Source organism: Lepus europaeus, chromosome 2, assembly GCF_033115175.1.
Source record: "Lepus europaeus isolate LE1 chromosome 2, mLepTim1.pri, whole genome shotgun sequence".
NCBI lineage: Eukaryota > Metazoa > Chordata > Mammalia > Lagomorpha > Leporidae > Lepus > Lepus europaeus.
This window is the reverse complement of record NC_084828.1, coordinates 161,668,611-161,693,787: the sequence shown is the minus strand read 5'-3', so window position 1 is coordinate 161,693,787 and position 25,177 is coordinate 161,668,611. Positions and strand designations below refer to the sequence as shown.

Here is a 25,177-nt window from a genome sequence, read left to right as displayed (position 1 = left end):
AATCCAGGTTTTCGAAGAGCTGCTGGAAGGCCCAGCCAATAACTAGTATTCCCAGCCACTAAATTAATAGAACATGCAGGTCCCTTGGGCCATCATTAAAATGTCCCCAGGTAATTTATAACCTGTGGCAACCGGAGAAAAATAGCATTTTGGCATTTCTTTCAGGGCAGAAGAATCCCAAATGTGCCTGGGCTTTATTCACATGTCTTTTTCTATGCAAAATAATTCCCAAACAGCAGTGAGGGATCCCCCACATATTAGAGGATTGAAGTTGTTGTCCGTGGAATCCCTGGGGATTTTCTAGGTAATCGGTACCTCCACAGATGAGGCAGATGGCACTGAGAAGGCCTGTTTCTGTGTCATCCATTTCCAAAGGCAGGAGCTGGTTGGCAAAGGTGAACACGAGGTCAGTGAGAGGCCCAAATCCAGCATTGTGCATCTGAGTTCGGTTTAAGGTAAGGCCATCTGAGAAAGTCATAGTGTCTTGCTCTGGGGTGTACCTGGTGCAAATTCTCAGAATCTGAAAGAAAAAACAAGCCCACGTATGACATGTGATTGACACCAGCCTGTCCTGATACTGTTGATCATACATGAGTGGGAAACAACAGGAGATTTCCAAAGAGTCCTCGACTCTGTGGGCAAGTGTTGCACCCTTGGGGATGTTCAACCCAGCTCTTTCATTGAAAGACTACAGAAGTCAAAACGCAGGGGCTGAAGTTAAGGGAATGATAAATAAGATGCAGGAAATTTTGAGAAACATCTTTCTGTTAAAGGAAATTCATTGTTTGATTCAAATAAACATTTGCTGAGTACTTCTCTCTCGGCACAGGGTCAACTGCTGGAGACATAAAGATGAATAAGATTTTGTTTTCTAAAAAGAGCTTGTGGTCTCCCATAATTGACAATACCTACCACGTATTACATGCCTGCTGTATGTTAAGTATTGTTCCTATCCTACACTCAGTCTTTAAGACAACTTGATAAAGGGATTCTTGCTCTTATTTGACTTAGGGCTCAGAAAGGGGGGACAGCTAGGAATTGCTCCGTTTTGAGGCAAAAGAGGGAGCTCAAATTGCTCATCTTGGTCTCCACACTCTTTGGCGCCTTGTAGGCAGGTGCTGATCAGATCTGACCACTTACCCCCAGTGCTGGTGGGAATGCCTAGATGGTGACAGTGACCACAGTGCACATGCCCGGCACGCAGACCGGCAGGAGCTCAGGGGGACAACAGGTTCCCCCGCAGGAACCATGCCGGCTGCCTTTGCTGAGAACACGGCACTGACTCTGGTGGTCGCTCACGGCTGTCTAGGTTTGCCCTCCGAGAGGCTTCCCTTTAAGATGTTAAGAGAAATGGGGTTGCACGTACCCTAATGGAACCAGATGTGTTTTGTATGTAATCAATATAAAAATCATTACGGAGATAGTTCACATTTTCACACATGAAGTCTTTGGGATCCAGCATCAGGGCAGCCCCATTTCCAGGGGCTCGTGGTTGCTGAGCTGGACACGCAGCTCTGCAAGCTGTTTCCAAGCAGTTCTCAGACACTGGGTAGAGGGGAGGGGGTAAGGGCGAGGAGAAGGCAGCTGGGGAGGGGGGAGCTTATTGAAAAGGGGCACTGTGTGTTAGCAATGAGTCAATTCTCCCATGAGTCAGTTAACGGATTATTTGACTAAATCAATTCGAGCCCATTAGCGGGGAGATGTTAGTATACCCATTTCACCGATGAGGTCAGAGGCTCAGAGGGAACACTTAGCTTCCCTATGTTCACAGTCTGTCTAAGTGCAGAGCTAGGATTAAAACCCAGGGAACCTAGCTGGCTCTGTTGACTGGAGAGCTGAGGCCAGAGACTCACAGGAGCTCCAGGCGATGGCACAGGTGGCCAAGGAAGATGCTGGGCCTGAGCTCAGGCCGTGGGCCTCCACTCGGAGCTCCCTTCTCTGCATCCTGAGGCCAGGGAGGGACAGGTTCGTGTGGGAACCTCCTGGGCTCCAGGAGGCACGAGCCTGTTCTGATTCACACAGCCACTCCTGTGCCAGCAGAGACAACGTGCTGCTCTGACTGCTGGGGATTGTTCTTGGGAGCAGTGAGGTGAGCACAGGGACTCAAGGACACCCTGTGCTGCACCAGCAGAGACCTCACACGTGAAGCTGGCATTGGGACCCTGACCCCTGACTCCTTCCTTCCTTCCACCCGTCCACATTTGCATGCATACATACATTTACCATCCCCCTCCCCACCCCACTCACACATCCACTTGTCCATCTGTCTGCTCATCCGTCCGTCCACCAATCCACCTGCCCAGCAGTATTCACTGCATGACTGTTACGGCGTCCAACTCCAGCATGGGTCCCGGCCTCGTGGAGCCGGCAGCCCACTTGGAAGACACTGGTGAACAGGCTTCTGATCATACCGCATCTCAATGCCATCAGAGAGACCAGTGGGGTGGGAACCACGTAATCAGTCAAGGCGGGCGTCTTGGAAGACGCAGCATTTTGGCCAGGTTAAGGAAGGGGTGGCCAGGAACCACATGATAGGAAGGCCAGTGAGTGCCGCGGGTGGAAGGAACCAGATGCACAAAGGCTCTGGGTCAGCAAAGAGCTTGCCAGGGTTTGAGGAAGTGATGGGAGGTACAGGAGGTGAGCAGGGAGCCCCTAAGAGGTGGGACAGACGGGCAGCTTCTCCCGCATTGGCAAATCCCTGTAGCCCCCTTCCAGGCTCCTGCTTTGAGAAGCGTGGCTCAGCTCATACCGTGGGGCAGCCCCCGCACAGCCGCTGGCCCCTGGCCTGGAAGGAGGGACCTCCGGTCTGCTCTCCACCCACCACTCCTGCATCCCAGCTTTCCCTGCCATCTGGCCACGGCGCTGATGGGAAACCATGGCTTTGGCATTGCAAGTCATTGTCCTCCTTGTCCTCAGTCAGGGCTTCAGCACCAAACAGCACAGAATGAACCCTGGTGTTCTAAGTCAGACCTTGCCACTGCGCTTTAGGTGGAGCTGCTGAGCTGGGACGCCCTCCTCCCTGATTGCAGCCTGAGTGGCCTCCCCCACAGGCACACTCCCTTCTCCTGTGTTCATACACCCTCCAGGGCCTCTGCTGTCCCCGGGGCCTTGGGACTCCACTCCCTCTTGTCCCTGCTGCCCCCAGACCTCTCTGATCAGCACCCCTTCCAGCTGCTGCCTCTTTCTGGCCCCTCAATCTGGCCTGTGCCAGAGACAGGGCCGCTGCCCGCCCCAGTCCCGCTCCGGCCCTTGATGCTGTCCCTGCTGCCCGCAGGGGCTCTGGAGACACCACCGCACCCACTCCTGCTGGCTCGCTGGCCGCCCCTGCCCCCACCAGCCCCACGGGGCAGGGACTTTCATCTTTGAGTCTCACGGTGGTGTCCTCAGAGGCTGGCACAGCCCCCGGCACACAGCCCATCGTTAGGTGTGCAAGGGAGAAAAGGGGAAACAGAGGCAGGGAGGAGGGGAGGGAGTGGGAGGAGGAAAGCCAGAGCCACCGCCTCCAGGATGCCTGTGTGTAGGACGTCTGAGTTGACAGAGCCTGGATCCCTGGTCTGCAGAGGAAAGGTGGGGAGAAGACAACGGGCAGAGGGCAGCCAGGACGCCACCCCGGGGGCTCCCTCTCCCGCCGCGGACACAAGCTTTGGATGTGGCGACTCTCGTGTGAGGATAGGAACAGAACATTCTACCTCCAACGGTTCTGAGAGCTTCTTGAACTGACAGAGACATGCTGGCTGCTGGGCTGCTGTGGGAAATCTGGAAACTCAAAGCTGGGCCTCGGCATGGCCTGGGCCCGGCTGGCAGGGAGGCGCGGCTGCGGGCTCCGTGTTCTCAGTGGACTGGGGCACGGCTGGCAGCCAGGGCAGGACAGGCACAGGCTCTCAGGTCCCTTCAACCTTCCAGTTATAAACAACTCTTGGCCAGCACTGCAGCTCACTAGGCTAATCCTCTGCCTGCGGCGCCGGCACACCAGGTTCTAGTCCCGGTCGAGGCACCGGATTCTGTCCCGGTTGCTCCTCTTCCAGGCCAGCTCTCTGCTGTGGCCAGGAAGTGCAGTGGAGGATGGCCCTACACCCGCATGGGAGACCGGGAGAAAGCACCTGGCTCCTGGCTTCGGATCGGCGCAGCAAGCTGGCCGCAGTGCACCGCCATGGCGTCCATTTTGGGGGGTGAACCAACAGAAAAAGGAAGACCTTTCTCTCTCTCTCACTAACTCTGCCTGTCAAAAAAAAAAAAAAAAACCAAAACAAAACAAAAAAAAAAACAAAAACAAAAACAAAAAAAACTCTTCCCTGCCCCGTGCCTTGGCTCCACACCCTGCAGCTGACCGTGCCCCAATCACAGGCCAGCCACAGCTCAGGAACCATCACAAATGGCCCTGTGTTACTGGGCGCCCACACACAACCCCAGGAGGTGCTGGCTCCTAGTGCACGCCGTCACCATGTGTGTCTGCTCATCTGCTCTGTCTCACTCTGGGCACCCATCAATGTCTTAGACAAACAGCTCGGCCAGGCAAGACTTGCATCCCAAAGATGCTTTTTGAAGTTGTGCATTGTCTGGGACAAGGGTAGCAATTCTTGGAAATGTAATCTGGTTGGGGCCAGGGAAGTGTGCCTTCTGCCTCACCTCACCTGGCTGAGGGCTTCCCTTCCTACGGCTGTTTCCTCCCCTGCCTTGGGCATCCCCACCAGGAAGCCCAGCCCCTGAGGCCAGGAGCCAGCAGCTGGAAGTCCCTGACTGGGACTGGTGCTGTGGCATAAAGGGGTAACCCTCCCACAAGGGTGCCAGTTCAAGTCCTGGCTGCTCCACTTCCGATCCAGCTCCCTGCTATGGCCTGGGAAAGCAGCAGAGGATGGCCCAAGTCCTTGGGCCCCTGCACCCACGTGGGAGACCCAGAGGAAGCTTCTGGCTCCTGGCTTCAGTCTGGCCCAGCCCAAGGAGTTACAATCCTTCGGGGAGTGAACCAGCAGATGGGAGACATCCCTTTCTCTCTCTGTAACTTTCCCTTTCAAATAAATCTATTTTCTTGTAAAAAAAAAAAAAACAAAAAAAAAACCAAAAACGGGGGGTGGGGTGGGGTGCTGACAATGCCATGGGGGCTGACATCACCCACAGATGCTTTGCTGGCCTCGCCCTGACTGTCCACATCACTGCTGAGTCCCCAGGGCCCATGGCCACCTCTGGTCCCACGTAAGTAATGACCTCGGCGAGTGCACTATTTTGCACATAGGTAAACTGAGGTTTGGAGAGAGTGACTAGCAAGATCACAGCAACTGATTCTGTTCAAACTGGAAGAGGGTCAGTGTCGACCTGGGTGTGGGAAGGCTGGAGGCTGGGAGGGGGCCTGCTGTGGGTGGGGGGCTAAGTCATGGGGAGAAGACCCCGGCCCCGCGGTTGAGCCCGTGGCTCTGCAGAAAAGGGCGCTGCGCTGGAGGACTTCAAAGCACGCCTCGCCTTCCCAAAGGACTGGGCTTAGAGGAAGCACAAAGTGACCCCGCCCGGCAAACGGTCCTGCTCCTCCCCAGCAGGGTGGTGGGTGTGGGTGTTGAATTTTACTGAGTCACTCTACTGGCCGTGCAGAACAGCTCTCCCCAAAAGCTGTGAAAGGTTTAAGAAAAAGAAAAAGCCCCTCCACAGGTGGCTGTACTGCCCGTTTTCTAATGCATCCCTGAAGGCCAGTCCCCCTCGCCCCCTCTCCCCAGGCAGGAACAACCCAGCCAGAACAGGGCACCTGTGCCCTGAAGCCCCACAGGGGGACAGAGGGGACACCCAGCCAGCAGTGTGCACAGAGGTCAAGGTGTGACAGCGGCCTTAACTCCAAGACTCTAGAAGCCACTGTGTGAGAATGGCAGGGAGCCGAGGGGCACCGGCAATCCCCCATTGCACAGCTGGGCAAACTGAGGCTCCCAGAGGTGCCATAGGCCCAATGTTTGTACTTCCCCCAGAGTCTATGTTGAAGCCCGAAGCCTCACTGTGATGGTATCAGGAGATGCAGTCTTTGAGGGTGATGAGATTTAGGTGAGGTTGCAAGGGTGCAGCTCCAGGATGGGATGCATGACTTTAAAAGGAGAAAAGGGGACCAGGCTCCCTCTCACTGCTACCTGAGGCCCTCACCACAGCCCTACCATGCTAGCTCCTGATCTTGGACTTTGCAGCTGCCAGTACAGTGAGAACTGTATAGTCCCAGCTGCATGCCCCTGTCATGGGCCCTGATCTGAGACAACAGGGAAGAGTCTTCATGGCTACAGGTGGAGGTAGAACAAGGTGGGGGCGGGGCAGGTGTGCTGCTCCACCTGGGTTAGCCTAGAGAATCCTGCCAATCTCTCCAGTGCTTCTAGGCTATCCCATGGAAGTGGCTACCAATGTGGAGTGATGTTCTGGGGACAGGGCCAGCAGGCGTGGCAAGGAAGAAGGTCGCCCTGCAGCCAGATGAATTTCGTGATGATTGGGCGTGGCCTGTCTTGGGACAGGTGGCCTCAGGAAGCGGCACAGGGAGCGAGCCATTACTGAAGGGTGAGACTAGGAGGCCGGCCCTCTCCCAGGGCCATGCACAGAGGGATCTATCCAGCTTAGAAGGGGAAGAGGTTCTGTCCCACTCCAGGGACAGACAGCTTTCGGCAATGAAGGGAGATTTAAGTGGAGAGAGTGGGACTCGCTGTGTGCAGGGGGGTGGCAGGAGGGGAGGCTGGGGAAACCAGGACCTTCTCTGGAGATCACTGAAGTCCGTCCTGCCCACCCACCCTCACCCCTGCAGTTCCCCAGGGTGAGTCCAGGAGGGCACCTACCAGGATGTCCAGGCAGGCGGCCTTGAGCAGGGTGATTTGGTCTGCGATGGTCAAGCCAGTGAAGCCGGGCAGACGCTTAGCAAACTCCACAATCTTAATAATGCACTTGGTGGCCAGCTCGCTGAATTTGTCCCAGAGGCCCAGGTCCAGCCGGACGCGATGGTCAGCACTGGAATTCTGAGAGGAAGAGAAAGCGCCATCAGGTGTGGTTTCTGGGGAGCCGACAGCAGGCAGGGCCCACGCCAGGTTTCCTATTAATGGGTGGACACTTTAGTCTCGACCATGGACCTTCCTGGCGGAATGATGAGGCTTTTACCTTGGATTTCCTTCTTTCCACAGCTGCAGATCTTATGCCTATACCGCTGGACAGCTAACAGATGAGAGCAGGTTTCTCTGGATGCAGGTATCCAGCTAATACATGGAGAAGGAGCAATAGAATGAGGAAACCCATTTTAGAAACATGATGAAAGTTTAATGGCTCCAGGCAATGACCATCACTGGTTGCTAGTATCTTACAAGCAAGCACCTGTCACGTGGGCATCCTGATGGAAAAAATATAACACCACTTGTGACACAGCCTGGCAAAAAACAAAACAAAACAAAACAAAAACACCACACTTAGTCAGATGGAGCCTCTAGAACAAACTGCAGGAAATCCAGGGACAGGGTCAGCTGCACCACTGGGATGCAACTGCCAAGGCCGAGTGCAGAAACCATAACAAACCCTTGAATGGGTTGGTTGGTTTCTCTCTCTTTCTTTCTTTCTTTCTTTTCTTTCTTTTCTTTCTTTCTTTTCTTTCTTTCTTTCTTTCTTTCTTTCTTTCTTTCTTTCTTTCTTTCTTTCTTTTTCTTTCTTTCTTTCTTTCTTTCTTTCTTTTTTTACAGGCAGAGTGGACAGTGAGAGAGAGAGACAGAGAGAAAGGTCTTCCTTTGCCGTTGGTTCACTCCGCAATGGCCGCTGCGGCTGGCGCACCGCGCTGATCCGATGGCAGGAGCCAGGTGCCTCTCCTGGTCTCCCATGGGGTGCAGGGCCCAAGCACTTGGGCCATCCTCCACTGCACTCCCGGGCCACAGCAGAGAGCTGGACTGGAAGAGGGGCAGCCGGGACAGAATCCGGTGCCCCGACCAGGACTAGAACATGGGTGCCGGCGCCACAGGTGGAGGACTAGCCTAGTGAGCCGCAACGCAGGCCTTGAATGGGTTTCTAAACAAAGCCATTGCAAGGGCAAAAGGACAGGAGAGAGAAACCTATGGACTAGAAAGGGTTCAACTCAAATGCTCATAAACTGGTGAGTGGATGAACTTGACTACAGTTCTGCAATGAAAGGCCAGGCAGAGTTATCTAGGAGGGAGAGTGACATCTGCCCCAACATGGGTGAACTCAAAGGCATCCTGCTAAGGGAAGGCAGGTACAGAGGGAGTCTGTTCCCAGGGCATCCTGGGAAAGGCAAAACCACAGCGGTGGAGAGCACTGCAGAACTTTGCAGGGGGTTGGGGGCAGGAGAGGACTGACCACAGGCCCTTGAGGGAACTTTTGGAGTGACGACATGTTCCACACCTTGCCTAGAGTCAAGCTTACATGACTGTATACTTTTATTTAAGATTTATTTTATTTATTTGGAAGGCGAGAGAGAGAGACAGACAGACAGATCTTCCATCTGCTGGTTCACTCCCCAAATGGCCACAACAGCCAGGGTTGGGCCAGGCCAAAATCAGGAGCCCAGATCTTCTTCCAGGTCTCCTGCATGGGTGCAGGGGCCCAAGTATTAGCACCAACCTCTACTTCCTTCCTAGGTATATCACATCAGGAAGCTGGATCAGAAGTAGAGCAGCCAGGACTGGAACTGGTGCTCCTCTATGGGATGCCGGTGTTATAGGCCGTGGATTAACCTGCTGTGCCATAATGCCAGCACCCAATGACTACACTTTTGTCATACTCATCAAACTATAAAAAAATAAAAAAGTTAAATGTTATGAAAATTATGCCCCAATAAATGACTTATTAAAAATATTTAGGAGGCTTATTAACCAACTGCAAACTGTGACCCTGTTATGAATTCTGATTCAGACAAACTCTAAAGAGATTGTGACAGAAAACTGGCAATCTGAGAGATTAAGGGGCTTGGGATGGGGATTTTACTTGAGGAGGGTGGCAATAGCATGGTTATTTTGTTTTTCTTTGCAGATGTTTCTATCATTTAGAACATGTTAAAATATGTACAGATGAAAAGATGAGATGTTTATAATTTACTTCATAATAATACGTGATGGAGAGGGTGCATCAAGGTGTGGACATCCAACAAAACTGGCTAAGGAGACAGCATAGATGCTCATTATACTAATCTCATGTTCTGAAATTTTTCAAAATAAAAATGAAACACAGCCACCGCTGAGCTGAGCTGCCAGTTGCGATGCCAGCATCCCATATCTAAGCGCTGGTTCCAGTCCCAGCTGCTCCACTTCCAATCCAGCTCCCTACTGATGTGCCTGGGAAAGCAGTAGAGGATGGCCCAAGTGCTTGGGCCCCTGCATCTACATGGGAGACAAGGGTGGAGTTCATGGCTTCTGGCTTCAGCCTGAATCAGCCCTGGCTGTTGGGGACATTTGGAGAGTGAACCAGTAGACTGAAGATCGATTCTCTCTCCCTCCCCCCCTCCCTCCTTCCCTCCTCTCTTCCCCTCCCTCTCTCTCTTTCCCCCTCTGCCTTTCTAATAAGTAAATCTTAAAAAAAAACACACATAAAACTGACAATGAAAATAACAAGCAACAACACAACAGTGCAACAACACAAAGCAGTGGCCATGTGCATGGCATCAGGGCAGCAGGAGGCTGCCCCTCAACCAGAAAGCCAGAGCCACGCCCAAGACCACAGTCAGGCAGCACAAGAAACAGCCTGGCGAGGGGAGTCCTGAGAAACCCCGAGTTCCTCTTGTTTTAAAAAGTATATATTCTTAGTAACAGGAGTGTGCCTAATTATGGGCTACAGTGAGACATTTCCATACAAGCACACAAGGTGTACTGGTCGAGGACAGTCATCAGCATTTCCCCTTCTTTGACATTGCTTTATGACTGGACCTTGGAGCTCCTCTCCTCTATTTGTTCGTACAATGCCTACTGGGTTATTATGAACTAGAGTCTCTCAGCCATGCTGTGCAACACCAGGAACTTACTCCAGACCCAACTCTGCTTTGGAGCCCGTTATCCAAGCTCCTTCTATGCCCCCCAAGCTTCTAGTAATTACTATTCTTTGTTTAGATTGAGTATGTTTTAGCCCCCGCATATCAGGGAGAAAACACTCTGTCTATCTGGGTCTGGCTTATTGCACTTAACATGATATCCTCCAGTTCCTTTAATTTTGTTACAACTCACAGGATTTCATTCTTTTTTTTTTTTTGGCTGAACACTATTCCATTGTATATTTATATAGCAGATTTTATCTACTCATCTGAAAATAGACTCCTTGGGTTGATTCTGTATCTTGACCACTGTGAACAGTGCTGCAATAAACATGGTGGAGCAGGTATGTCCTTGACACAATCATGTCATGTCTTCTGGGAATACACCCAGAAGCAGATACACCAGAGGCTGGATCCTACAGTATCTTCATATCTTCACCCATAGTGGCTGCAGTTTCATGTGCAACCAACTGTGTGTAGAGTTCTTGTATTCTGATATTCACAGACTTCCTCTTACCCCTAGGGTTCAGCCCAAACCTCTGCCAGCTGCTGGCTGGGTCCCTCTAAACACTCTCTCATTCCTTATTCCCTCCCTATGTTCCAGCCACAATTCCTGGCCCATCTGCACACGGGCAGGGGCTGCAGCATTTCCAGTGAACACACCAGCCCTGGCCGCCATACCCACTGAGCCCACAGCCAAGCAGGCAAATGCCTGGATCTTCCTGAGCTGCCAGCAAGCCGCTTCTCCAGCTGAGCTCCCACTGACATGGCAGGGAGAAGGGGCTGGGGTCAGCTTCGTCGTCAGACGTGGGAAGTGACTTGCCGGGGAGGGGCTGGGTGTGGGTCTCCCATCTACTTGGTCCCCAAAGTGGCCTCTGCCTGCCTCAGCTGACAAGTGTGACTGCCAACAAGTGACATTCCCTTGTCAAGCTCAATGTTCCCATCAGTAGTTGGGGAGATTCTATATATCTATATCTATATCTATATCTATATTTATCTATATATCTAGATATGGCACCTGCTCTCTAAGACTGGTCAGAAGGGTAAGTATCATCCCAGAGGGTCCAGTATGTCCTGGGGGTTTGATCAGTATGACCCCTTCTCACTACACCCCGGGGACCCGACTTCAACACCCCCAAGTGCGGTGTTGGTTTTCCTTTCTGTGGTCTGCAAGCAGCAGGAGATCTGGTGTGAGAGGAGCTGAAGGCCCCTTTGCTGCTTTGCCTCCCTGGCGTCCTCCATTCCGCCTCTGGAGTCTCTTGGAGAGCTTCCCCCTCCTCCCTCTCGGCCCTGGGGTTTGTGTGGGGCGGGTGAACTCCCTGAGACTGCGGGGAGGGCACTGGACTTTGGGCTTGTCAGTCAGAGGAGTCCCCTCCTCCTGACCACAGTGATTGGTTCAGGAAAGAATCAGATGCAGAGCAAGCCAATGAGACTCCTTTTTCTAGGACTGTGGGTGGAACAACTGAGGAAGAGAAGCTTCTGTGGAGCCGACTCAGAGGGAAGCCCAGGGAGGGCAGCCCAGTCTTGAAGGCACTGAGCCGCTGGGTCCAGCCAGGCTTGATCTGCATGGGGATTGCTCAAAAATCTAAGTCAGTTTCCATCTGGATTTTATCCCTGGCAACAGGAAGCATTCTGATAAATGCACAGTTTTGGTGTAAGAGGGTTTGGGCCTGAGAGTTACAGGTTATTTCCTGCCCAGAGGACTGCTAAGACTTAGAGCACAGTTTCCACCTCCAACGCCGGCACCTTGATGTGAGCTCCACGCAGGACCACGGCACCGGGGCACCAGCCTCTCTCCGCAGCCTGGCCTCATCAGAGCATCGAGGACCTCTACAAACACAAGTCAGTAAGCCGCTGCACTGTGCGGCATCTCCACGGCTTTCCCATCTCACTCAGGCCGCAGCCTGCTCTCCAGGGCCCTTGCAAGGCCCTGCTGGAAGAGCCCCCCCACTCTGAGCTCATCTCTTCCCTGTCCTGCCCGGCGCCCTCCACCGCAGCCACACAGATCTCTCTGCTATGCCGGGCAAGTCCCCAAGTCCTGCCTCAGGGACCTGGCACCAGCTGTGCCCCCGACCTGGACGGCTGCGACCCCTCCAGATCTTTGCACAGTGACCTCTCTCACTCCTGCAAGTCATCAGCGAGCCACTGCCTATGGCGCTCTGCCCCTGCCACTCCTCTATGCAAAGCTGCAGCCCCAGCAAGCTTATCCCTCCAAGCCCGTCTTTGCACTCTGCTCCTGGCATGCTGTGCCGTGCGTTCCCTCACACGGGAGCTTCCCGGGTCCTCACTGCTGTGCATCAGGGTCCAGGACTGTGCCTGGTGCGTAGTAGCAGTTCAATAAATGTTTGTTGAATGGGTGCTTTAAGCAGCCTAGGGCAACAATCACATCAAGGCTGAGGGTCCGGGATGCTGCTTCCCCCTGGGCTGTGGCCTGGGCCTGCTCCTGAGGCCCCAAGATCTGCTGTCCCCAGCGGCACAACCGAACCACTGGGCGAGAGGCAGGGCATTTGGTCCCTGAACAAACGAAAAGAGCTCAGGCACGGGGCCTTAGCATCATCTCCCTTAGCTAGAACCAGCCCACAGGAATCACTGAAACCAGCTTTTGCTGTTGACCCAGGCAGGCAAAGCTGGCAGGGAGAGTTAGCAAAAGGGCTGGCGCAGGCGCCCTGGGCACGGTGGTGGCCATCACTGCCACCCAGGCCACTGCTGGCAGAGAGGGGCCGCACCTGCCCAGATGCCTCACAATCTTCCCCAAGGCCCCCGTGGAGTCCACCACACTTGGGGGATGCAAGCACAAGAAGCCTGGCCCTTGGGGATGTCATTCAATGTAACAGGCAGTTTCCTGGGTGTGGAGGGAGATGGCAAGGCAGAGAGGGGCGGACAGGCAAGCGCACGGTGGGAAATCATTTCACAATAGAGTATCCGTCTGGAAAAAAATGACATCGCCCCGACCTGGCAAGTGTGAACCAAATCTTCATCTGTATTGCACGAGGTTACTTTGTCACATGCCAGGCCTGAGAGAGAGCGAGAGCAAGAACGAGAGCTTGGGGGGGGGGGGTGTGCCTGTCGCACCTTCTATTAAAAATAATGCGCAGCCAGCGGAACAGCATGTAAATCTCACTGACTATTATGCAAACGGAAGGGAAGAGGCAGTTCATAAAACACAAAATAGCCTGGTGTTTTATTACACTCATTGCTGGATTCATAGGCACCGGGCTTCCGATGGCTTCGACATTACCATCCAGCTGTGGCCCTGGGACAGCCCTGGCCTGGCCGCCGTGGGAGCGCAGGCGGTCTCTGGGAGCCGCCCATGGGACGCCAGGCTTGAGAGCGGCATTGTTGATCACGCAGGGAGGAAGAGTGGGGGAAATGGGGTGGTGAGGAGAGGCGCTTGCCAGGAGGGAGGGCAGGACTGCACCTCGCCCTCACCTCCCCTGCAGAGTTCAGGGACAATCTGGCTCCCAGGCAGCAGGCTGAGCCGCCTTCCCAGAATGCTGTGCAGCAGCGGCCGTCATGGAGGAAGCTGCCGTAGGGACACCTTCAGCAGCTGCAGAGCCCAACTCTGCACACGAAACCCCACCGAGCGGCAGTTCTGGCCCCGCAAATAGACTCCTTCTACTGGGGTCTGGCTTTGTGAGAGCAGATTGAGCCCCCACCAGCACAACTCTCAGAACGTGACCGTCAGCAGAGGTGGGCACACCGGCATCTTCAAAACCCCACTGGTGGCAGCTCCCGGGGTTTATTCAGGGATGCTCTTCTGTGCTAAGGAGGCAATGCGACCTTTCTCTCAAACAAGGAGGTAAAGATCCGTGGTAACATCCACGGCGGCCGCCTCCCTCCCGAGGCTTGGCATGTTTTATGCTGAGAGAGCCTCCTGTCCTTTCAGGTTCTGTGTGCAGAAGGTGGGGCTGCCCGTGCAGTGCCACCCACATCGGGGCACCAGCCTGAGTTCAGCTGCTCCGCTTCTGATCCAGCTCCCTGCTAATGCACCTGGGAAAGCAGCAGCAGATGGGCCAAGTGCTTGGGCCCTGCCACCCACATAGGAGACCCAGATGGAGTTCCAGGCTCCTGGTTTTGGCCTGGAGCAGCCCTGGCCATGTAGCTGTGGCTCATGCTTACACCCTCATCCAGAACACACAGCCCCCGACCTGTCTCCTCACACTTAGCTCTGCCTCCCTCCAGCCCCTCTCTGCAAAACCCTGAGCCACGTTCATGCTGGTTCCTTTGCTGGGAAAGTGCTTGCCTTTTCTAACCACCCAGCAAGATCTGGAGTACTCAGCATAGCACCTAGAAAGCATTTTTCCCAAATAGTTGGGGACTTATGTGTGCAGCCAGAGGTTTCTAAAAGCTTATATTTGGGACAACATCTGGTTATTTAAAAAAGATTTACTTATTTATTTGAAGGAGTTATAGCAAGAGAAAGAGAGAGAGTAAGAGTGCACTTCCATCCACTGTTCATGCCCCAGATGGCTGCAGTGGCTGGGACTGGGCCAGGCCAAAGCCAGAAGATTCTTCTGGGGCTCCTACACAGGTGGTAGGGGCCCAGGGACTTGGGCCATCCTCTGCTGCCCTCCCAGGCACATTAGCAGGGAGCTGGATTGGAAGTGGAGCAGTCAGGACATGAACCCACATGGGAAACTGGCATCACAGGTGGTGGCTTAACCCACTGCGCCATAACGCTGGCCCCCAAAATCTGATTTTTCAGCCGGACTTTGACAAAGAGCTGCAGGCAGGGCAGGGTCCACATGCACATGCTACAGTCCTGCCCTTGGTAGATGCTATGGGTTGAATCGTGTCCCCCAAGAAGATGCTGAAGTCCTAAGACCCGGAACCTTGGGATATGACTTCATTGGGAAATAGGGACATCACAGAGATAATCAAGCTAAAATGAGGCCATCAGGGTGGGCGCTAATTCAATAAGATCAGTGCCCTTAGGAAAAGGGGAGATTGGGACAGAGAGGGACACACAGGGAGGGCAGATGATGTGAACACACAGGGCCATGTGAAGGCAGAGGACCGCAGGGAGGCAGCTATAGGCTGAGGGATGCTGGACTGCGTCCAGTGTCAGAGGTTTGCAAGAGGCCAGCGGCATCTGCCCCCGGAGCTGTCAGAGGGAGCTGGCCCTGCTGACCTTGATTTTGGACTTAGGGCTCCCAGAACCCTGAGGTAATAAACTAAGGGATCCTCGGTCACCTGGGCTGGGTTACTTCGTTATGGCAGGCAGCCCTTGGAAACCTACACAGCAGGTACCCAGCAAGTGTGCACTGGAAAATAATGAAAGAGTGGTCAGGGTGACCCAGGCAGGGCAGTGTGGTTATTGGCAAGAAACTGAGGCTCACGAAGCTTCGGGTGGGTTCAGGGTAACAGCTAGGGGTGACGGTGTTGGGGTGAGGACTGGGGTCATGCAGCTCCCCTCCGATCTCCACCCCCATGGGCTGCCTCTCCCCAAGACGACTACCCTGTCACACTGTCACACCGACCACCTTACTTTTCCAGACCCTGGGCAGGACGTTCATAGCATCAAGCGAACTGCCCACGTGACACGCTGCTCTGTGCCAGAAACGTTCTGATACATTTTTCTCCCTGAACCCTCCAAGCAACCCCACGAGGCAGGTTCTGTTAGAACTCCCCCTAGACAGAAGACGCAGTGGAGGCTCAGATGGCCATGTAACTTTCCAAGGTCAAGCAGCTCCTCGGCAGCCTGGGCAAGATCTGAAGCCCTAATGACAGTCACTAGGGCTTGACCTAAGGAAGCGGCGCAAACAATCTTGGGATGGAGACGTTCCCTGTGGGTCCCTCCCGGCTCTGTTTTGGAGCGCTCACCTATAAATAGCCACTGCCTCGCATTCGGTCCTTCCACGAGGGCCCTATCCCTACCACGTTGGAGGGGGGTGCTGGTTAGAAACCGCCCCAAGATGAGCTCTGAAGCCTGCCGGTGGGCCCCCGGCCCAGGCCTGGCGTGCAGGGCAGTAGACATGCTACCACCTCCTGTCCATTCCTGCTGACTCCTGGAATCTGACCTGGAATCTGTCCCCTATCTACGCTAACTCGGGAAGACAAAGGAGCCGCTCTGTCGAAGACTGTAGGTGGGCAGCTGCTGCCACCTTTATTCCCCTCTGCCCACTTATTCCAACAGCATCTGACGGGGGTGCCACACTGGCACAGGGGGCAGGAAGCTTCTGGCACGGGGAGCAGCTGCCCATCTAAAAACAGCTCTTCTTAAAAATGCCCCCCTCGGAACCAAGGGATTGCAGAGAATGTGTTACGGCTGCTGTTTATTTATACTCCACCTACTTCCAGAGAGGATTTGAAGGCGCTGACGACGAAGGCAAAGCCAGATCTGCACAGAGATCATAGAAACAGAGAAATGCCAGCTGGAGACGGCATCAGAGCCCCTCCAAGGCAGAGAATGGGCGGCACGCGTGTGGAAGCAGGGAGGATTGCCCAGACGTGAGGGCTGCCCCTGCCCATGAACTTGTGCTTCCATTCTCCCTTCCCAATTGAAGGAGAGCGCTTGGGATGATGGATCCAGGAGGCAGCTCATCTCCAAAGCAGGGCGAATGGGAAGGGGCCCTGGAAGCCTGCAGGAAGCCCCTGTGTCCAGGACCCGAAGTGGCCCAATGCTAGGATGGGATGCTAGCAGCTTATTTGGGAGCAGGTGTTGGGGAAGCCATGAAAGAGGATGGGAGAGGTCAGGGAAGGAGGCAGCCTGCGAGGAGCATCCCCTGGGACATGGCTTACAGGACACCTGCACACCATCTGCCCAAGTGGAAGGAAGCCGTGCTGTACACCGTTGACTTCTTGGTATCCACGGTTGGGGGCCTCTCCGGGGAGTGCCCAGCCCCACCTGTGAGCCATGCTGGAGGAATCCAGGCCACTCAAGTTCTGGGAGGAGCCAACACCAGACACGGAGTTTGCCCTCCTCAGATGCCCGTGGGAGCCTTTTCACCTGGTTCCCAGGTGAGAAAGAGCCTGGGGGGAGGGGCCTTAGACACAGCAGCGAAGGACCCAGGATGGCCACACAGGCTCAAAAGTCTGCCTATGCTGACTGCTTTTTTTTGGGGGGGGACAGCCCCCCAAAGCTTTGCGGGCAGCCTGGGAGGCCCGCGAGCTCTAGAGCAGGACCTAGGGCAGTGAGTTAGGTATCGGGGTGGGAGGCACACACGCACAGTGCTGCGCAGCCCAAGACGGCGCACTGGGGACAGGGCTGAGCTCAGGTGCCCGGCCGAATGCAGGGCCGAATGCAGGCCGCGGCTTGAGAGAGGCCCGCGGTCAGGCCAGCAGGCCTGGCCGCGCGGGGCTTGGTGTGCCTCTCGCCCGCCCCAGGGCACGCAAGAGCCAGCCCGGCGCTCCAAACGGGCCCCAAGTCCTCCTAGAGGCTGAGGCCAGCCTCTGGGGGCCTCAGGCACACGCCTGCGGGCAGGAGCGAGCCCGCTAAAGCTTCTCTGGAGGAAGCTCTGGGCCCCGCGCCCCCATGCCTTTTTTTTTTTTTTTTTTTGACAGGCAGAGTGGACAGTGAGAGAGAGAGACAGGGAGAAAGGTCTTCCTTTTCCGTTGGTTCACCCTCCAATGGCCGCTATGGCCGGCACGCAACGGCTGGTGCACCACGCTGATCCGAAGCCAGGAGCCAGGTGCTTCTCCTGGTCTCCCATGGGGTGCAGGGCCCAAGCACTTGGGCCATCCTCCACTGCACTCCCTGGCCACAGCAGAGAGCTGGACTGGAAGAGGAGCAACTGGGACAGGATCCAGCGCCCCGACTGGGACTAGAACCTGGGGTGCCTGCACTGCAGGCGGAGGATTAGCCTATTGAACCACAGCGCCGGCCGCTAACTGCTTTTACACTGTCTTTCCTGGAGCTGAAAGTCTGCTTCCCAGGGACAGCTCCTTCACCAGGACCAGATACCTCCAGGGGCTCCGGCTTCAGTTCTACCTGCAGGCCAGCCTTGTTGGTTCTGCGTCTATGAGTAGTGTAGGGTTTTGAGAGGTGCCCCTGGAATCAGACTGCCCAGGTTCGAGTCCCACCGCTACAACTTGTTGCCCAAGAGGGAAAAACCATGTAGCCTTTCTTTGCCTCAGTTTACTCATCTGTAAAGGGGCGGGGACAGTGAAAGCTGCCCCCAGTGAGTCCTTGTAAGGAGCAAGAGTGCTCAGAGCACCAGCATGGCTTCCGGCGCCTACTCAATGCTCAGTAGAGGTTTGCCTGTGGTCCTTAGGGGACCTCGCACGGGATTGTGGGATATCAGTCTGGCCCTCTGCTCCTGCTTCGAGATGGAATCGCTGGCTGCCCCCTGGGCCTCGGTCGTTGCCATCAGCCTGCCACCGCCTGGTGACACAGTCATGAATCGGCTGCTGAGTGCGCTGTGCCATTTGGACTTTTAGTTGCCCAAACTGTGAGCTGAACCAACCTCTGCCCTTTATAGAGCTGGCGCTGGTGCGATGCACAGCCGACAACTGCACCTGTAACGCTCATGACCGTGACACTGACCAAGACCACCGGGCACAGCTGTCCATTTCTCTCTAATGCTCACAGCTGACGACAGACTCCCAGCACACTGCAGGCTCTGCCAGACTCCCCCCGCCCCACATCCTGCTCCCTCTCCATTCAACACCAGTCAGCCACGCACCTGAGCTTGCCAGGAGGCCCTCGGCCACACTTGCTAAGCCAACACACGGTCCTGGGAGCTTCCGTGAGACGGCCAGGTGCACTGTCCTGGGAAGCAGGGCTCCTGGTTCTTCCTCTGCTCCCGGGGAGCCAAAGCCTTGGCTTGGGCCAGGAGACCTGCCTGGCTCACGTCAGTGCCAGCCGCTTGAAAGCTGGTTCACCAGGCTGTCAGTCTCGGCGGCCCCCAGCAGTGTCAGGCTCGCCAGAGAAGCCACCTGGGCATGGCCGAGCACCAGCTTCCTCAGGCAAACCCTCTGGGCCTGCCCTCGCCCCTCGCTCCCATTATCAAGGGTCCGCATGCTCCCTAGGAGTGGCAGCCATCTCTCCACTCCCTGCACTGACTTCCCAGCCCCACTGTGTCCTCCTTTCCTCTTCTGGATCCTGCCAGCTACTGTCTCCCTGGCACACCAGCCTCTGCACCAGCAGATGCGGCTCCACGTGGCTTGTCTTTGAAAGTGCATTTACAGCAACCCCGGGCAAGTCCCAAGTCATGGAAAGAGGCCAGCACAACCTTCCAGCTACCTCCTGTCATTCATGCATCAGCTATCTACTGAGGGCCTGTTACGTCTCCCAGCCTAGGAATGCATAAACCACCTTGAAAAATCACAGCACCTCAGGGGGGCTCCACTGGCACATCCCACAGCAGCCAACACACACCCCTGCCTTTTCATCTCACCTCCCCCCTGCGATCCTCATCTTTATTTCCGATCTCAGTGAAAGCCATTCCTCACAGAACCCTGGCGGACAGAGAGGTCCAGACTCCCTGAGCTCCTTGGGGTCCCTGCTTTGCGTCCTACCCCCGCCTTCTTGCTGGAGCCAGTAATCTACGCTGGATTTCACAGCTGGATTGGGGTTTTTAACTTAGTGCCTCTGGGTCCCCTCCCTGGGGTTCTGCACAGATGTCCATCATGACCCATGCCAAACGCACTGGCTTTACTTTTCACCTTTGCCGAAGCCCACGAGAACAGCACTGCACGGTTCATGCACACAACCTGCATACAGTAAGTGCACAATTCATGTCTCTTCAATGAGTGCAGGCATACAGAACTGAAGTGAGGGAACACCCACAATGCTACCACATGGTGCGAAGCAGCTACAGTGCGGCCTCACTTCGTTGATGCAGGTTCCAGGGCCATGTTTGGGGGATGTCCCTGCCAGACCCAGGGCAGAAAGCGTGAGTGTGAATGTGTGTGCGTGCATGCATGTGTGCGTGTACATGTGTGTACGTGTGTGCACGTGTGTGCATGTATGTGTGAGTGCATGTGTGTGTACGTGTGTGCATGTGTGTGTGCATGTGTGTATGTGTGTATGTGTGAGTGCCTGTGTGTGTATGTGTGTGTATGTGTGAGTGCATTGTGTGTATGTGTGTGTGCGTGTGTGTGCAGCCGGGGCAGCAGCATCTCTTACCGTGGTGTATTTGCCCAGCTGGCAGAGCGAGGGGAAGGTTTCCTGGTGAGCCTTGCGGATCTTCTCTGTGAGATCGTCCAGCTCGGCTGTCATTTCATAGCTTTCTGTGCATTCCTGCTTTGAAGGCTCCTTCTTCTTCTTGTTCCTGTCATTCCTGACAGCTGGAAACAAGAGAGCACAGGGTCACTCAGGGCCTGGCCGGCACTGCTGGGCCAGGAGGGTCTATCTCCTCATTCTGCTGCTCTGAACGGGAACCCAGGACAACCTGGGAGAGACAGCTTTGTGTTTGTGCCTGTGCACCTGCCAGTCAGGTCTTGGGGAGACGTGGAGGCTCACCCAGCCGGCAGTGAGTGAAAATGTAGGTGCACTGGCTCGTTTGAAGGGAGAAGGACTTTTCCAAGGCTGTGACTCCCAATTCCATCGGGCTTGCCTGGAGAGATACCCCAAGGAAATCCTGGTCGCCTGGGACTCAGGTCCCTGCTTCGTAGTTAGCATTTCCTAGTGATACATTTGGGTTTCTTTACTTTTCAGTTTTCTGAGTTTCCTGACTGGCACTTTGGAAGAAGTTCTTTGAGAAGTGAAAGGATTATATCTTTTTCCCCTTCTTGCTTCTTTGCTTCCTAAATTTCCTGAAATGATCATATAGTATTTTATTATTCATAATGTTAAATTAATTTTTTATTTATTTGAAAGGCAGGTAGATACCCATAGACAGACATCTCTTCCATCCACTAGTTCACTTCTTAAATGCCCACAGCAGCCAGGGCTGGGCCAGGCTGAAGCCGGAAGTGTGGGACTCAATTCAGGTCCCCTACGTGGGGGTCAGGGACACAAATACTTGAGCCATCACCTGCTGTCTTGCAGAGTGTGCATTGGCAGGAAGCTGGAATGAGAGCAGAGCCAGGACTCAAACCCAGGCACTCTGAAAAGGGACGTGAGGGTCCCAAGTGGTGTCACAAACACTGTGCCAAACGCCTATGCCTATAAAGCCATTTAAAACAGTAAGTGATGCAGTATGAAATTTTCAGCCTGGAAAACCAATCATTCATTCATTCATTCACAGTCACTGAAGTCCAGGCCGTGTGTGGGACCTCAGCAGGTGCGTGTCCTTGGCGCACGGTGTAGGGCACCCAGCAGGGGCTCACGACCCAGAACCCTGAAGGCCTGGCTTGCTCCCACAGCACAGGTATCTCGGGTGACTGCAAATTCAAGTGTAACTCAATGCTCCAGCCCTTGGCTAGGATCTCCTGGGGAAGGAAACTAAAACCCAGACAGGTGACACCAGGCCACGCCACCGCCTCTGGGGAATCCACGTCCCCTGGGGACCCAGAGGGTGCCTGGCTGGGTGCCGCTGGGCTGTGTATGTCACCACTGTGACCCGAGAATCTGTGCTGCAAAATGACCCAGGGTGTAATCTGATCTTCCCTAAGAGGACTGGGCCTGCATCGCCTCTGGTGGAAGGGCAGAGGGGATGGGAAGGGAGGGAGGGCTGAATGGTACTACGAAGTCACAGAGCAGGGAGGCGGCGGCTGGGGCGAACCGGACTTTGCATGAGCATTTTAATGCTGCCCGGGAGCTGGGTGACCGTATCTCACTCAGTCCCCTTCTGCAGTAGGCAATTTAAACCCATTTTACAGGCGAAGAAACTGAGTCACGGAGAGCCTAAGGAATGGGCCCAGGTCTGCGCAGCTGACAAGTTCTTCCTCACTTGGATTCACTTTATCCCCAAGGAGGTGGGCATGACGCTGCCTCCACCAGCACTGTGACAGGACATTGCTCCTTGGCACAGAACGTCTCCAGCTAACTGGTGGGATGAGCAGGAAATGGCTTCAGTGTGTCCCATTCCGGAGCAGACTGAACCGTCAGGGCCCCTGTGAGCAGACCCTGCCCAGCAGGTGCAAGCCCCAGGGTGGGAGGGCATAGTGGTTCAAAGCAGGAGAAGACAAAGAGCTCAGCTGAGGGGGCCTCACGCAGGTGGGAGGGGGCGCACAGTAGTGGAGATGGGGCTGGGGGTGCAACCGAAGACCATGAGCCATTGCCACGGGCTCCGGGGCTGGGATCGGTCGCCTGCTTTTCCTGCCTGCCAATGCCACTCTTGTTCAGCTAACACAAAGAACGCATCTACACAACAGGAGTGCTGCCGAGACAGAGCCCTGAGGAAGACGGGCTGGCCGCTCCTCCTAAGAGGAAGTGGAGAGGGAGCTGGCAAGTCCTCTCCTAGGGCTTCACCCGAGGGCGCTCTGACTAAACGTCCACAGCAACACCGTCCCTCACCCCACAAGTTGGAAGTAACCCCGACATTGGTCAGCCCGTGAACACTAAGGAAATGGGGGATCCCAGGCCACGGAAGGAAGCAATGAAGTGCGAGGCTGTGTCCCACGGGAGGGGAAACTTGCGAGAGAGGCCCACTCGCCACAGTCATATACCGTGCGAGATGGGATAGCAGGCAAAGCAAATCCACAGACAGAAAGCACGTTAATGCACACGCATGGAGGCAGGAGATGATGGCTGGAGCAGTTGAGTCCCTGCTATACGCGTGGGAGACACGGATGGCGTTCTCAGCTTCGACCTGGTCCAGACCTGGCTGTTGTGGGCATTTGGGCAGTGAACCAGTGAATGGGAGATCTTTCTCTCCGCCTTTCAAATAAAACAAACAAACACAATATAGACAAATGGTTTCCAGGGGCCAAGAAAGGGCTGAGCGCTCACGGGCACATATTTGTTTTGGAGGAGGTGAAACCGTTCTGGACTGGGATGCTGGTGAGGGTTGCATAACCTTGTGAATATATCACAGGCCACTCAACGGCACATTTTCAATGCACAGTTTAATTTTAAATTAAAATGATGAATGCTATGCTATGTGAGTTATTTCTCAAAGCAACAACAAAAAGCCTAGAGCTTCCAAACTCAGGGAGGCCACAGTCACTCTCCACTGGGAATGGATCGGATGGGCCCTGGGAGTCCAGGTCCCATGGTAACAGGAGTTGCATGCAGTGGCTCCACCAAAGGCCAGCCAGTGCTACAGCCAAGTGCAGGATCCCCGTGGGGGTCGGGGAGAGAGGGCCAGGCCAATCCCATGTCTACACTCACTCAGGGAACCTATAAGGACTTCAATGAATCTTGCAGCAAATAGGGAAAGGGATGGCACAGCCACTCACCTACCCACCCAAGGATTACCTGCAGTGCCTAAAGCCCTCTGTCTCCCTGTCTCCCACCCACCTGGGGCCCCAGGGAAGCTCAGCCAAGCAAGCACACATCTGGAAGACCACCTGGGAGGGAGCAGTGCTCAGTGAGCCCTCACCACTGGCCCTGATCCCAGCCAAGAAAGTGAGAGGCAGGGTCATGTGGAAAGGAGCCATGGTGAGCTGCTGGGGACCGCCTTGCATGGACACTTGGCTGGGTGTGCAGTGACAACACCTTTCCCGCGCCAGGTCACAGCTGCAAAACTAGAACCCGATTCTGCCAGGGGGAACAGACTGCCAGGGAACCCCAGACGTCCAGAGGAGGGCTGACACCTTCTCCAGGAAGCCCTCCACTCACACATCCTCCCAAGTGTGTGTATGTGTGTGTGGGGGGGTGACACCCAGGAAGCCAGAGACACTGGAGGCAGTGCTGACTCCCCCGGAGTTAATGCCAGAGTGGGGCCAGATCCTGCACAGCCTCTCCGAAGTTCAGCAGCACCACACAGAGATGCAGGGTGGCAAGGAAGCCGTGTGCCGGGTGGGCCTGCAAAGCTGAGTGGAGCAGGAAGAACAGAGCCCCTCCTAGGGCGACCCTGGCTGGCCATGGCACAGGGGAGGATGCTGTCGGAGGAGCTGGCCGGTAGCAGTGTCACGTGAGCAGGTGGGCTCAACTGTTTGTTGATGGGCTTAACAACTATGTGCTGCATACCTACTATGTGCTGCCCACAACACAGGCTGGTTCCTGCTGCCGTGGACCTCACTCCCAGCGGGGGACAGCACTCATCGAGTGATAACAGTGACAGTACTGACACGGAGAACACTGGCATGATCGCCACCGGTATGCAGGAGAGACCCTCAAAAAATCTATGGAAAATGCATATTATACTTACAGGGGCTTCAAAATTTTCCTGTACCAAAAATAATCTTTTAAAATTTATTTTATCACTTATTTGACAGAGAGAGAGAGAGAGAACAAGAACCCACTGGAAAGCTTTCTTTTTCTTTCTTTTTTTTTTGGTCAGGCAGAGTGGACAGTGAAAGAGAGAGACAGAGAGAAAGGTCATCCTTCTGTTAGTTCACCCCCCAAATGCCGCTACGGCTGGCGCACTGCCCTAATCTGAAGCCACGAGCCAGGTGCTTCTCCTGGTCTCCCATGCAGGTGCAGGGCCCAAGCACCTGGGCCATCCTCCACTGCCTTCCCGGGCCACAGCAGAGAGCTGGACTGGAAGAGGAGCAACTGGGACAGAATCCAGCACCCCGACTGGGACTAGAACCCGGGGTGCCAGCACCACAGGCAGAGGATTAGCCAAGTGAGCCATGGCACCGGCCTGGAAAGCTCTCATGTACTGGTTCACTCCCTGAATGCCTGTAACAGCCAGCACTGGTCCAGGCCAATGCTGGGAGCCAGGAACGCCATTGGAGTCTCCAGTGTGGGTGGGAAGGACACAAGAACTCGGGCCGTTGTCACCTGCTATCTCCCAGGGTGTGCATTTGCTGGAATGAAGAGCAGAGCCAGAACTTGAACCCAGGCACTCCAATATGAGATGCAGGCACTCACAGCTGCCAACTGTGAACACTCCTGAAGTTATCTTTTCATTATTCACCAATTTCCCATACACTTTTTGAAGTACTCTTATGCTGGGGTTGATACATCGGAGTGTCACTTATTATAATACAACAGGTGTTAACCACAGCTATCACAGTAGCTGTTGGTCACTTGTCAGAACCCTCTGTGCTGGGTCAGTGCTGTGGCCTAGCAGGTTAAGCTGCTGCCTGTGACGCCAGCATCCCAGATGAGCGCTGCTTGGAAACCTGGCTGCTCCACTTCCACTCCAGCTCCTTGCTAATGTGCCGGAGAAAGCAGCAGATGACGGCCCAAGTGCTTGGGTCCCTGTACACACATAGGAGACTCAGAAGAAGGTCCTGGCTCCTGGATTCAGGTGGGCCCAGCTCTGTCCACTGAGA

The 25,177-nt window shown here is 54.8% G+C and overlaps 1 protein-coding gene across 2 annotated transcripts in view; it reads right to left on the bottom strand.

Moving 5' to 3' along the window:
- RARB (retinoic acid receptor beta) overlaps positions 1-25,177 on the bottom strand; it is a 177,094-nt gene that overhangs the window by 4,347 nt on the left and 147,570 nt on the right. For both annotated transcript variants that reach the window (XM_062215375.1, XM_062215367.1), the window contains exons 4-6: positions 20,031-20,191; positions 6,786-6,962; positions 316-520 (exon numbers count right to left, since the gene is read on the bottom strand). In XM_062215375.1, the coding sequence (XP_062071359.1) occupies positions 316-520; positions 6,786-6,962; positions 20,031-20,191 (543 nt within the window). The remainder of the gene's footprint in view (positions 1-315; positions 521-6,785; positions 6,963-20,030; positions 20,192-25,177) is intronic.